The 13,644-nt window shown below is 37.5% G+C and overlaps 2 protein-coding genes across 2 annotated transcripts; both read left to right on the top strand.

Moving 5' to 3' along the window:
* The first annotated feature begins 1,024 nt into the window (after window positions 1-1,024).
* Window positions 1,025-1,983, top strand: LOC125176560 (putative olfactory receptor 8G3). The gene is given in 2 exon segments (XM_047878205.1): window positions 1,025-1,487; window positions 1,490-1,983. Coding segments are annotated over 2 exon segments (933 nt in total). The 5' UTR covers window positions 1,025-1,048.
* Window positions 1,984-8,074: 6,091 nt separating this feature from the next.
* LOC125177290 (putative olfactory receptor 8G3) lies at window positions 8,075-12,299 on the top strand. Its single transcript, XM_047879459.1, has 2 exons — window positions 8,075-8,123; window positions 11,341-12,299. The coding sequence occupies exons 1-2, from the start codon at window positions 8,075-8,077 to the stop codon at window positions 12,297-12,299; spliced, it is 1,008 nt and encodes a 335-aa protein (XP_047735415.1).
* Window positions 12,300-13,644: the final 1,345 nt, after the last annotated feature.

Below are 13,644 nucleotides of genomic sequence, written 5' to 3' on the forward strand. Positions count from 1 at the left end.
TCTCATATTTTGGGAATAAGTGTAGTTTTCTGGCCTCCACCACCAATATGAAGTCCAATTAACTTAAATTATTTATAATCCTTTGCTTCTCTGGCCATAGTGATGCAATATATTACCTAAATTTTGGCCATTGTGTCACTCCCCTGGGATTAGTTGAATTTATAAACAAAGGAAGACAGTTTTCACTATGGGAGAAGTTGTTGAGGTGTAAGTATGCTATGTTCTTACCTTATGAGGCAGTAGCTTTCTTCCTGGGTGAAGGAACCCTCAACAAGCAGACTAGCAGAATTCCAGGTGGGATGGTATTGGTAGTTGCCCAGTTCTTCAGGTTTTTATTCGGAGTTCGAATTCTAGTAAGGAAAATGATTCAGGTCAAAATAACAACTTTTTACAGACTTGTGAATCCTATGTTTATTAACTGTAGAAAACAAGTTACTCTTTCTTATTTTGAATTAAATGAAGATTTAATCATTATGCCATTTGATAAGTATGACATTAATGTACATACATACATACATACATACATTAATGTACATACATACATACATTAATGTACATACATACATACATATAGGATACCCCAAAGGATATAGGAAAGAGTCATTAGAAATAACAGTAGTTGAATTACCATATTGTAACCTGAAACTAGTTATTAGACTGCATGTTAATTAACTGGAATTTGAATAAAGACTTTAAAAAAAAGAAATAATGGTAGTAACTTTCCTACTAACTAGCTCAAAAAAAAAATCTAAAAATTGGTGTTTTCTGTTAAAAATTAAAAATATCTTAATTATAAGTTTCTTGAATTTTCCTCTAGTCAGCTGGAATCATAGGTTGCCCTAGAGTGATGGAAGAGATTCAAGAGATACCAACATTATGAATGTCCCTTGATGAGGAATAAAATAATGATTTCCATAAAATTATTTTGTCTCACACTCTCTCTCTCTCTCTCTCTCTCTCTCACACACACACACACACACACACACACACACACACCACAAGTACAGTCATTTTCTGTTTTTTAAGCTTAGAATGAGATGAGGGGATAATGGACCCTGGAAATAATTCCACAGTGACTGAGTTCATCCTCGCTGGGCTAACAGAGAAGACCGGATTCCAGCTGCCCCTTTTCTTCTTCTTCCTAGGAGTCTATGTGGTCACGGTGGTGGGGAACCTGGCCATGATCACGCTGATAGGGCTCAGTGCTCACCTGCACACCCCCATGTACTATTTCCTCAGTAATTTGTCCTTCATTGATCTCTGCCATTCCACTGTCATTACCCCTAAAATGCTAGTGAACTTTGTGACAGAGAGGAATTTCATCTCCTACCAAGCATGCATGACTCAACTCTACTTCTTCCTTGTTTTTGCTGTCTCAGAGTGTCACATGTTAGCTGCAATGGCTTATGACCGCTATGCTGCCATCTGCAACCCCTTGCTTTACAATGTCGTCATGTTTTCACACATCTGCTTCTGGCTCACAGTGGGAGTTATACTTTGGGCATCGTTGGGTCTACAATCCATACGCTGTTTATGATGAGGCTCCTTTTCTGCCAGAGCAATGTGATTAACCATTATTTCTGTGATCTCTTTCCACTCTTGGAGATATCCTGTTCCAGCATCTTCATCAATGAATTATTGGTCCTAGTCTTGAGTGCATTTAACATTCTGACTCCTGCCTTCACCATCCTTGCCTCCTACATCTTCATCATGGCCAGCATTCTCCGCATCCGCTCCACCGAGGGCAGGTGCAAAGCCTTCAGGACCTGCAGCTCCCACATCTCCGCTGTTGCCGTTTTCTTTGGATCTGCTGCGTTCATGTACCTGCAGCCATCGTCTGTGAGCTCCATGGACCAAGGGAAAGTGTCCTCTGTGTTTTATACCACCATTGTGCCCATGCTGAACCCCTTGATCTATAGTCTGCGGAATAAGGATGTCAAATTTGCCCTGAAGAAAATTCTGGGCAGTAGAAAATGTTCATGAATAGAATCAATATCATAATGTCATATCAGAAGCAGGTCTTTCAGATTTGCTGAGATATGTAATGTGTTAGGTTTATTGTACACATTTTTAGAAATCCAATGACACTTCCCCAAAGAACACAATTCCTAAATTCCCCTCTAGGCCACTCCTTTGAACCTTATTACAGTAATTATGTGTGGAGAAATACAAAGAATAAAGTCAAAGACTCTGGAGTATGAAAGTAGCCTTAGTTTTAATACACACAACAATAAGATGACAATGAATATTTTGAAGATAATAGCAATATGTATATTATTAAGATTTTATAAAATATCAAGAATATGCCCAACACTTTAAATGGACAACTTTATTTACAGCATTTACTTACCAAATATTTAGTTTCCCCTGAGGACAAGCCCTAGTATTATTCCCCTTTCAAAGATGAAATAGAACCTTATTTAGTTTGAGTAAATGCCCTATGTCTCAAACATAATAAGTTATTAATCCTAGACAGTTTGGCTCCAGGACCCATGATTTTACTTAAACGGTACTTTGGCCTCAAGTAACTGTAGACAGGTCTAAGACATCCTAGAAATTTCCTTGTACACAAACAGCTTCCCTAGTTCCTTATATGACAGTGCTGCTTTCCTATAGATATCTTCAATCCTATTTTCACTTTTATTTCATTTGATATAATCAGAATCTTTCAAACCTGTGCCGATCAAAGCAAAATATTGGAGACCCCTTATGGAGTCCCATTACAGAAAGTAAAGTTATTATTCTTTTTTTTTAAAAGTTATTATTCTTGATAGCAATACTTTATATAGTAGCTCAACCAACACTGTGTTGTCTTTATGCCAGTGACCATGCAGCTATTTATGAAGTAACTGCTACAAAAGCTAAAAATCCTGCTAAGTTGTATCATTTTCATGTGGTTATGCTCTTTCCCCCATAATTTACAAACAATTGCTATGTCATGTCAATTTTATCTTTAAAACATGTTTTCCTTCATATTTTGCTTTTCTGCTTCTGGACATTTAAAATCTTGTAACTGTGGATTTGTTTGATAATTCTGAATATTCAACTGTTTTCTCTCTCTTCTCAGTTCAAACCTGCCACCTCATCATTGTCAGATCAATGTTCCTAGGAGAGTGTGCTGTTTTATTCACCTGATATGAAAGTTGCAGTGTTTACATATAGTTTCCAAAGACAGAAAAAAATAAATATCTTACCACTCTTGTATTCCATTAACCATTCATTCGTTGATATCAAATGTTCATATGAGAAAGACCTCATATTTTTATTTGACTTAATTTTCATCGGTCCAAAAATGGATAAGAAAAATGGTTACGATTGCAACTCTTAGGTGTGATTCCTAGTCCAACGCTCTGTCCAACAGACACAAAAAGACTCACACAGGACAAACAAAAAGAGACCTGGTGGGTAGACCCTTGAATTACTGGGGCTTAAGTTCTTATATGAAATGCAGACTCAGTGAAGGGTAATGGTAACATCAAGAAAGAGGAAGAAAGCGTCTGCAGACCCAGAAAATCATGTCATATTTTGAGTAATATGGAAAAGCTACAAAAGAGAAAAGTAGACAGAGGACAGTTCATGAATCACCTCTGGATCACTGTCAGACGTCACTCATTTTAGTGAAGGGAGGTGCTGACTTTTTTTTAGGCAGGGGAGTGAAACAAGTAGTTTTACATGTTAGTAGTATCACACTTTTGCTGGTTGGAAGATGATGGAAAGACAACAAGGCTGAATCAAGACCGGTCAGCAGCCATTTGATTGTCCTAAGCAGGACACTTCATGCAGTGACAGTGGAGCCAAAAAGGAAGGAGAGTGTCAAGGGATTTTTGAAAAGTGGATTGTTCAGACATGGCTGAACCGAGGTGAGTTGAAGGTACAGGAAAGTGTTGAGGATGGATGCAAATTTCTAGTTTGGATTACTAAATAGGATGATGAAAGACAAATGTATGATTTCACTCATATGTGGAATTTAAGAAACACAACAGATGAATATAGGGGACGGGAAGGAAAGATAAGAAAAAAACGGAGAAGGAGGCAAATCATAAGAGACTTCTTCAAAACAGAGAAGAAACTGGGGGTTGCTAGAGGGCAGGTGAGGGGGAATGGGCTAAATGGGTGATGGGCATTAAGGAAGGCATTTCTTGGGATGAGCACTGGGTGTTGTATGTAAGTGATGAACCACTGGGTTCTACTCCTGAAACCAATACGACACTCTATGTTAACTAACTTGAAAAAAATAATAATAATAAAATAAAATAAAATAATGAATGAATGAATGAATGAATAAATAAATAAATGAAGGACAATGATGGTAGAACTCTCAAGATGGGGCTCTAGGTAACATTTCACAGCAAAGCAATTAGGTTACATAAGTCTGTAAAATTCAACTCTCCCTCTCTATTTCTCTCTGTCAGTTTCTCTATCTATGTATATGTAAAAATGGACACATGCACACACACATATTTTTAAATTTCCGGAATCACTACATATATCCTGACAGAATGGAAACAGTGGCTTTGCGAATTTCAGTACCTTTCATCATTGTATAATCATTTATGGAAATGGTTCTTTAAACCCTTCCCACTCCTGTCTTCACCTCCAACTCTCTTCCCACTTCGTTAACTCAGCACACTGAGGAAACAGGCAGCTCTAGTCTGCTCACCTGTAGAGTGGCATTCCAGACATATAGTTTCTTCTAAAAATGTCCCAGAATCCTGTGGCCACCGCTATTCCAAAGCTAAAAGAAGCTTTGGGATGTGTGGGAATGTAAAACCTTGCTTGAAACTGAAAGAATCATAGATAGTGAAAGGGATTCAAAACAAGAGATCCTCTGATGCCCCGTTCCTGAGGTTGCTCCACAGACCAGCAGCATGGGCAAAAGCTGAGAGTATGTTAAAACGCAGTATCTCAAGCCCTACACTGGCCTTATTAAATCAAGAATCTGCTTTTGAACGACAAGATTCCCTCGTTATACCTGCGCACATTAAAGTTTAGGGGTTTTAAAAAATATTATCATCAGACCACAGATACTAAGATTTTGATTTAATTGATATGGGGTACAATCTAGATATAGAGATTTTTAAAAACACCCTTGATTATTTTAAATGTGCCTCCATAAGTGAGAAACACTAATATAACCCAAAACTAATGTAAAATTAAACTCCTTTGAAGAGAATTGAACTTAATGCATTTAAAGCTATTTTGTAAGAGCTCCCCTGATATGAATGTCCAATTTACCTTAAATCATACTGCACTCAATGTGCTTCCAATTATCCCAGCTTAGGGGGGAAAAAGCAAAAATATGTAAGGAAGAGGAATTAATATGGAACACTGGTGGCTATAATAAAATATTTTCTTTAAATATACAATTTAGCAAGTGGAACTATTTTCAGTGAGGACCTCAAGAAAAGCAAACATTACATGAGAATTCTGAATTCTTACCCTGTAACTCTATCCAATTATGTATAGATCTGACTTTGAATCAAGTAAGTATATTACCTACTTATGCATAAAATAAACATATTTTATAAAAGAAAAATGGTTCAATTAATTATTTAAAAATTCTGGCCCTATTGGGGCACGTGGGTGGCTCAGTTGGTTAAGTGTCTAACTTCACTCAGGTCGTGATCTCACAGCTCGTGAGTTTGAGCCCCACACTGGGCTTCGTACTGCTGGTAAGGAGCCTGCTTGGGATTCTCCCTCTCTCCTCCCTCTCTGCCCCTTCTCGACTCGTGCTTTCTCTCTCTCTCAAAATAGATAAATCAACTTAAAAAAATTCTGGCCCTATTAAAAGAAAGATACCCTGTCAGGATGTGCCCTGATCCTCTTAAACCTGCTATTCACTGTATGGACTGTGAACCAAACCCACTGGCTAGGAGCTTGTAAGAAATGCAGAATCTCAAACCCCATTCAGACCTGCTGGACCAGAACCTGCATTAAAAAAAAAAAAATTCAGGTGATCCCGTGAAAAATCTTTATCACTAATTGATAAATCCAAAATTGACAAAGAATCCCTAGAATGGACATCTAGAAGGAAAAAGTTAGACCCCTGGGAAATGCTAAACAGCAACTGCTTCTTTTCTCAAAGTCTTATTCCTTGAGACACGGAAATCCTCAAGAATATTTGACCAGCACATTGGTCAGAATGGCTCAGGGGGCTAAGAAGTGGAGGAGTTTGCTACCCTGAAGCTGGAGAAATGCAGACTGAAGACCTACAATTGGAGACACTGACCTGTGACCTCAAAGATTATGATTCACTAATTCTGGCGTTAGAATAGGAAGTCTGTAATACAAATCTCTCCAGATGAGAGCATTTGGACAGTTGACAAGTTAAAAGTTTTGAGAATATTTCTAAAGGTCTCGAAACCATTAAGAAAAGAATTTTTATCAGTATCAAATATGTGGATGGAAAGGAGGCAGTGGTAATAACAAGTAAAGCAACTGCATGTGTAATATAATAGTTGAGATAACATTCAAAATTGGTAATCTAAAAATAGCAGGATGTATGAATTATTTAGAGCTGTGGAGGTAATCTTGGGGAGAAGAAATGGAAAGAGAAACTGTTTATCAGAGCTCCTCTACCGAGATTAAATTGTCCCTGGAGTAATGAGTGTAGGGAAGATGTTTCAGGAAGTTCTGATTCTCATTTGATCATGTTTATATTTCTACAGTCATAAGCTTTATAAATACTGTAGTCTCCCTAGGTGAGTCTGATGATCAAACAGGTGGAGAAATCCTGAATTAGTCAACACTCAAATATGCTCTATATCTGGTCGTAAAGCAATAGCTCACAGAACTCTGTCTTACAAGTATATCATGCTTCTTGCCTGTATGAGATGATGAACGGTGTCTGTGTCATGTCTACCTTGAGTAACCGAAATATTGGCCTTGATGTAAAATTTCTGTGAGTTGAGACAGGCTGGATTGTAGAAAGAAAGGTGTTTTCTGATCCTACATGTAGATTTTAAATGGACACAGATTCTAGGAGAAAGGGGTATAGAGCATGAAGGACAGTCCACTAAAATATCTACCTTGAGCTTCTAGACTCCAATATTGTGACCTCTTGAGAATCATACTTTCCAGGATAGATTTGGTAGCTGAGCTGGTATTTTCCATGAATCCTGAGAGAACCCCAGATACAACCAAAGGATCCCATCCATACTTTTCCATTTTGCCTTAAGATCTTGCTTCTTTGAGTTTAAATGTTATATCCAGGGCCCATTTGGTGGCAAGAATAACCAGAGAATAGCTGGGTCCGAAAGGAAGCAGACCTTCCTAATTGAAGAGTCTCTTAGGAATTCACAAGAGGAAAATGGAAAGTCCATTGTGTCTTGTTTTATGCAAGTTTCAAAATGGTCAAATGTTGAAATTCTGGGGAGACATATGGATTGTCTCAGGGACAATGTATCTACACTGTTACTCAACAAATCTCTTTTAGTTGTAGAGGAAAATAAGTCATCTTCTCCCTTGTTAGGCATGTTAGGAATTTCTCATGGGGTTATGGCAATATCTAGTAGATGCTTTTATATTCAGCCCCCAAGTTGAAATATTCCAAGTAATACCATTCTATGAGCACATTATGATATCTAAATACAGTTAGTAGAGGTCAATGAACACAAAAACTTTCAAATCTTACATACAAAAGTGTTTTCCCTGATTTTCTATTTATCCCTTGTCGGAAATCAGTTCAGAAAATTTCTTTAGAGTATGTTTTAAAAGTTACATGAATTCTTGACCTTTTAAATAGCTTGGCATGATATTCACTCAAGCTCTAACAAAATCTAATACTTCCTTGTTTTCAATCCATAATTTAACAAGAACAATGATTCTCACCTTTGTGACACTATCAAACACTTGGGAACCAATAGGGGAAAAGGGAAATTCTGAGTGTTTCTTTTCCCAAAGGTTGATACCCATAGGATGAGATTCTAGTGGGAGCCCATTATCATTCCTTGTTCCTAATAAGACTCTTGGCATCACTGCCCAGTGTATAAAATCATCATACCATCTCAACCAACCTTTGCAGAAGGCCATCAGCTACATTACAGATCAGGATCAGTGACCCCAAATTATTGCCATGAAGACTTTTAGTCTAAGTCCCCCTCAGCACCAAGGTGTCCTGCCAGGTTAGTACTCAGAATTATCTACCAGCATCATCAGATCATTTTTCCATTCAGAAAAATGGAGGAGAGAATTATACATGGCTGCAGTTCTGGGGGGCAAGAGGGGTATGTCTGAGTATGTCCCAGTCCTTGACTTTAAAAGTTTTAGAGTTCTCTACTCTAGCACCCTCCCAGTGCACTCATTCTTTATTTCTACCTGTTATTACTCTAATATTCATATTATCAGGTGAACAAAAAGGTAGACTTATCATCTCCTTGTCCCCTACTGAATAGAATTATGGCGAACACTTTTTTATTCACACCAGGCAGTGTGAAGACTGTTCACTTATATTGAGTCTATGTTAGGTTATGTCTAACATCCTTTTAACACTTTTATTAAAAACACGTATTTACTGATATTTGCTGTATGTGGCAAGTACTATGTTGCATTTATAGCTTAGTTGAAAAGAACCAGTACATAACTCATAATAATTAATGCAGAATTATATACATGCTAAATGTAAACATAAGAAACATCTTCATGAACATGCAGAAAATGGTCTTATTAATTGGAGCTTTCACTATGAAAGCCCTTAACTAAAGGGCCCTAAGTATTAAATAGATTTCACAGGGCACAGGGAATAAATGAAAAAATAAAAATCTAAAAGAATATGATGAGAGCCAACAAAACGTTCTTTGTGAAATGGTTAAATCATGTAATACTTGCCAGGAAATGAAAAATTTTCTTTTTGTTACCAGATGATATGAATCTTTGAATGACAAGGAAATTAGTTTGGAATTTATGTGAAGACTATGAAAAAGATTGATGACAGGAAGTTAATATTCAGTGCAAAATATCAACTCCCTGTATTTTGTATGTGTCAGTGTAGGAAGGAGGGACAAGAAGATGTGCTAAGGAAAAAAAAATTAACTCTGGTCATCAATAAGGAAAGAAAATGCTGGTCAAATAAAATATAAAACAGAGCAATTTCAGAAGATTAAAATTAAATTAACATTGACATTATGAAGTTCTTACCAAGAACCATGAACTGTGCTTAGCACCTTGTGGGCATCATTTAATTTAGTTTTCATTGGAAACAGATAATAGCATTTTTTGTTTTTCAGAGGGCTGGAGATTGGATGTAATTATCCCAAGGTTGCTCTGCAAGTATGGGGTTGAGTTGAGATTTCAATGCATTCTGGTCTAACTTAATTATCAAAACCCACTAGAATTGGCGAATCATGAATCAGTGAAACTAGATGAGGTGATATGGATGATATAATCCCATCACCCATTAGGTTCTTGTGTCCTTGAACAATATCAGCTTGGAAAGTGGTTATTCAGGCTGTGCTCAAACATTTCGGACTGTAAGATCAAGGATCTTTCTGGGACTGTTCATCTTTGTTGTGAAACCAAAGATTTCTCTCCAGGGTTTCAAGCAGTTAGCTTTATTTCACTCTCTTGGAGACATAGGCAATGAGTACAGTTCTTCTTCTTCTTCTTCTTCTTCTTCTTCTTCTTCACTTTTTTAAGGTGGGGAGGGGTAGAGGGAGGGAGAGATTTCAAGCAGGCTCCATGTCCAGCCCGGACCATGAGCTGAGGACCTGAGCCAAAGTCAAGAGTTGGATGCTTAACTGACTGAGCCACCCAGGCACCTTTCCAGTACTTCTTAAATAAAGCAATTTGTTGAACAGTGACATATTGAACAGATGACACTGTTGAACATGTCATGTTGTCACGTGCCACATGAATTTTTGCTTTGCCAGCAAAATATCTTTGGTTATTTGCCCACTCTTAAAATGAAAAATTTCTAGATCATGTTTTCTGAAGTTGTCCAATTTTTCTATATCACATAAAGTATTTGACCCTAACCTAAAAACACTAATCTAACAATTGCTTGAATATTAAGAATATGAATTTGCATTTTCTAGAATGTACTCATTTTCTTTCCAAGTCGAAACTCAAAGTACATTGGTCTTTAAAAAAAAACCAAAAAACAACACATCACACTCTAGATTAGCATTGAACATAACCTACAAGTTCTAATTGTATTTGTGCATGCACTAGTGATCCATATCTTCAATGTCTTGGAACTCTGTAAAAACCACACACAAATTATAGGATTATAAAACAAGACCAGGAGAGTAACACCTACAGTTTGTCTTCAAAATCCCTTCTCATATTTTGAGAATATAAATAATTTTATGACCTCCACCACTTTAAGCAGGAAATCCAAGTTGCTTAGATCAATAATATGCACTCCTGGTCATATTGGTGGACAACATGACCTACATTTAAGCCATTATATGATAGCCTGGGATTAACCAAATTAGAACAAGGGAGAATGGCTCTTTGTTCTGGGAAAAGCTGTTGAGATATAAGCATGATGTCTGCCAAACAGTATGTTTCTGCTCTTGGGGTGATCGGCCTGAGGGATGAGAGCTGGTGCATATAAAGCAGAGATTCTCTGGTGGAAAGATATCAGTAATTGACCATCCTTCAGCTATTTTGAGATGAGATACAGTAAGGAAAAAAGCTCAGACTAGCATAATTACTTTTTGCGGACTTATGAATCCTATGTTTATTCATTATAGAAAGCACATGCTACTATTATTTATTCTGAATAAATCAAAACTGTTTGCCATTTGACTAGCATGATATTAATATATACATATAGAACATGGGAGGAAGAAAGAGGCCACACAAATAACAGTAGCAATGTCCCTTCTGACTGACTTTAAAAGTCTGGAAATTGGTGCTTTCTCTTAAAAAGTTATGAGATATCTTTTTTTTTTTAGTTTATTTTTTCATTTTGAGAGAAAGAGAGAGAGCTGCAGGGGCAGAGAGAGAGAGAGAGAGAGAGAGAGAGAGAATCCCAAGCAGACTCCAAACTCTCAGTGCAGAGTCTGATGCAGGGCTCAAACCCACGAACTGTGAGATCATGACCTGAGTCGAAATCAAGAGTCAGATGCTTAACTGACAGAACCACTCAGGTGCCGCAAAAAAGTTATGAAATTTCTAATTTATAAGGTTCCTGAAGTCTGTAATTACTTCTCCAGTTCAACCAGAATCACTGATTGATCAGCAGGAAAGACTCAATAGATCCCTGAATTGTGAATCTCTTCTGATCAGGAATAATGATCTTCATGGAATTATTCTTCTCTTCACATATACTCACACAAACATATATGTGTACACACAAATACACATACAGAGGAATATTCATTTTTTCTCTTTTAGAATCAGAACCTGCTGCAAAGATAAGGGACTCTGGAAATCATTCCACAGTGACTGAGTTCATCCTCGCTGGACTAACAGAGAAACCAGAACTTCAGCTGCCTCTTCTCATTCTCTTCCTAGGAGTCTATGCGGTCACGGTGGTGGGGAACCTGGCCATGATCACACTGATAGGGCTCAGTGCTCACTTGCACACCCCCATGTACTATTTCCTCAGCAATTTGTCCTTCATTGATCTCTGCCATTCCACTGTCATTACCCCCAAAATGCTGGCGAACTTTGTGACTGAGAAGAACATAATTTCCTACTCAGCATGCATGACTCAGCTCTATTTCTTCCTCCTTTTTGGTATTGCAGAGTGTCACATGTTAGCTGTAATGGCTTATGACCGCTATGCTGCCATCTGCAACCCCTTGCTTTACAATGTCGTCATGTCTTCACACATCTGCTTCCGGCTCACAGTGGGAGTTTATATTTTGGGCATCGTTGGATCTACAATCCATACGCTGTTTATGATGAGGCTCCTTTTCTGCCAGAGCAATGTGATTAACCATTATTTCTGTGATCTCTTTCCACTCCTGGAGATATCCTGTTCCAGCATCTTCATCAATGAATTATTGGTCTTAGTCTTGAGTGCATTTAACATTCTGACTCCTGCCTTCACCATCCTTGCCTCCTACATCTTCATCATTGCCAGCATCCTCCGCATCCACTCCACCGAAAGCAGGTGCAAAGCCTTCAGGACCTGCAGCTCCCACATCTCCGCTGTTGCCGTTTTCTTTGGATCTGCTGCGTTCATGTACCTGCAGCCATCGTCTGTGAGCTCCATGGACCAAGGGAAAGTGTCCTCTGTGTTTTATACCACGATTGTGCCCATGCTGAACCCCTTGATCTATAGTCTGCGGAATAAGGATGTCAAATTTGCCCTGAAGAAAATTCTGGGCAGTAGAAAATGTTCATGAATAGAATCAATATCATAATGTCATATCAGAAGCAGGTCTTTCAGATTTGCTGAGATATGTAATGTGTTAGGTTTATCGTACACATTTTTGGAAATCCAATAACACTTCCCCAAAGAACACAATTCCTAAATTCCTCTCCAGGCCACTCCTGTAAACCTTATTACAGTGATTATGTGTGGAGAAATACTAAGAATGAAATCAAAGACTCTTGAGTATGAAAGGAGCCTCAGGTTTATGTTTAATAATAATACACACAACAATAATAACGATGATGATGATGAAGATGATGAAGATAATAATTATAACATATGTTATGACATCCTATGAAATTTGAAGTATTGTGTCAAGCATTTTAAATAAATAACTTTATTTAATATTTATTCTGTCACAGAATGTGCTATTTTCCTTTGAAAGATGAAGATATAGAACCTTATTTGGTTTGTAGGTGCCCTGGTCCTAAACATAATAACGATCTTTCTACAAAATTGACTCCATGGCCCACAATTTTATTCAAAGTGGTACTTTGGCCCCGGATGATGGTGGATAAGTCTGGGACATCCTTGAGAATTTCTTTCTACACATATATCATCTCCAGTTTCCTATGTGACTGATGCTTTCGTATAAATAATTTCAACGCGAACTGCACTTTTATTTCATGTGATACAAAGAAAATAATAAAAATATTTCAAACCTGTACAGATCAAAGCCAAAACAGAGCAAACATGGAGACTCATTGTGGAATCTCTTTACAGAGTTTCACGTTATTATACTTGAAAACAACCGGTTTTGTCCTGCTCAGTTGTATCATTTTCTTGTGGTTCATGTTCTTTTCCCCAATAATTTAGAAAGAGTTGCCGTTTCATGACAATTGTCTCTTTGAGACAACTCTTCTTTCCTTTCATATTTTGTTCTTCTGTTTTTGGGCATTTAAGATCTTGTAACTATACATTTACATAATAGTCTAAACTGTTGTCTTGTGTCTCTTCCTGGTTCACACCATCCACATCATTATTGTCAGATCAATGTCCTTAGGAAAATGTTCTGTTATTCACCTGATATAAAAAGTTGCAGTATTTACACATAGTTTCCAAATATAGGACAAAAATAAATATCTTACCACTCTTGTACCCATTATGTATCCACTCACTGATTGCAAACATTTATTTTCAAAAAGCCGTCATATTTACTATTTGGCTTAATTTTCATCAGTTGTATGAAGCAAGAGAAAAAGGCTACAAGTGCACCACACACATTAGGTGTGATTCCTAGTCCAGTGTTCTGTCCAACAGACACAGAAAGACTCACATAGGACAAACAAAAAGAGTCCTTGTAGGTAGACCTTTGA

The sequence above is a fragment of the Prionailurus viverrinus genome, chromosome D1, assembly GCF_022837055.1.
Source record: "Prionailurus viverrinus isolate Anna chromosome D1, UM_Priviv_1.0, whole genome shotgun sequence".
Taxonomy (NCBI): domain Eukaryota; kingdom Metazoa; phylum Chordata; class Mammalia; order Carnivora; family Felidae; genus Prionailurus; species Prionailurus viverrinus.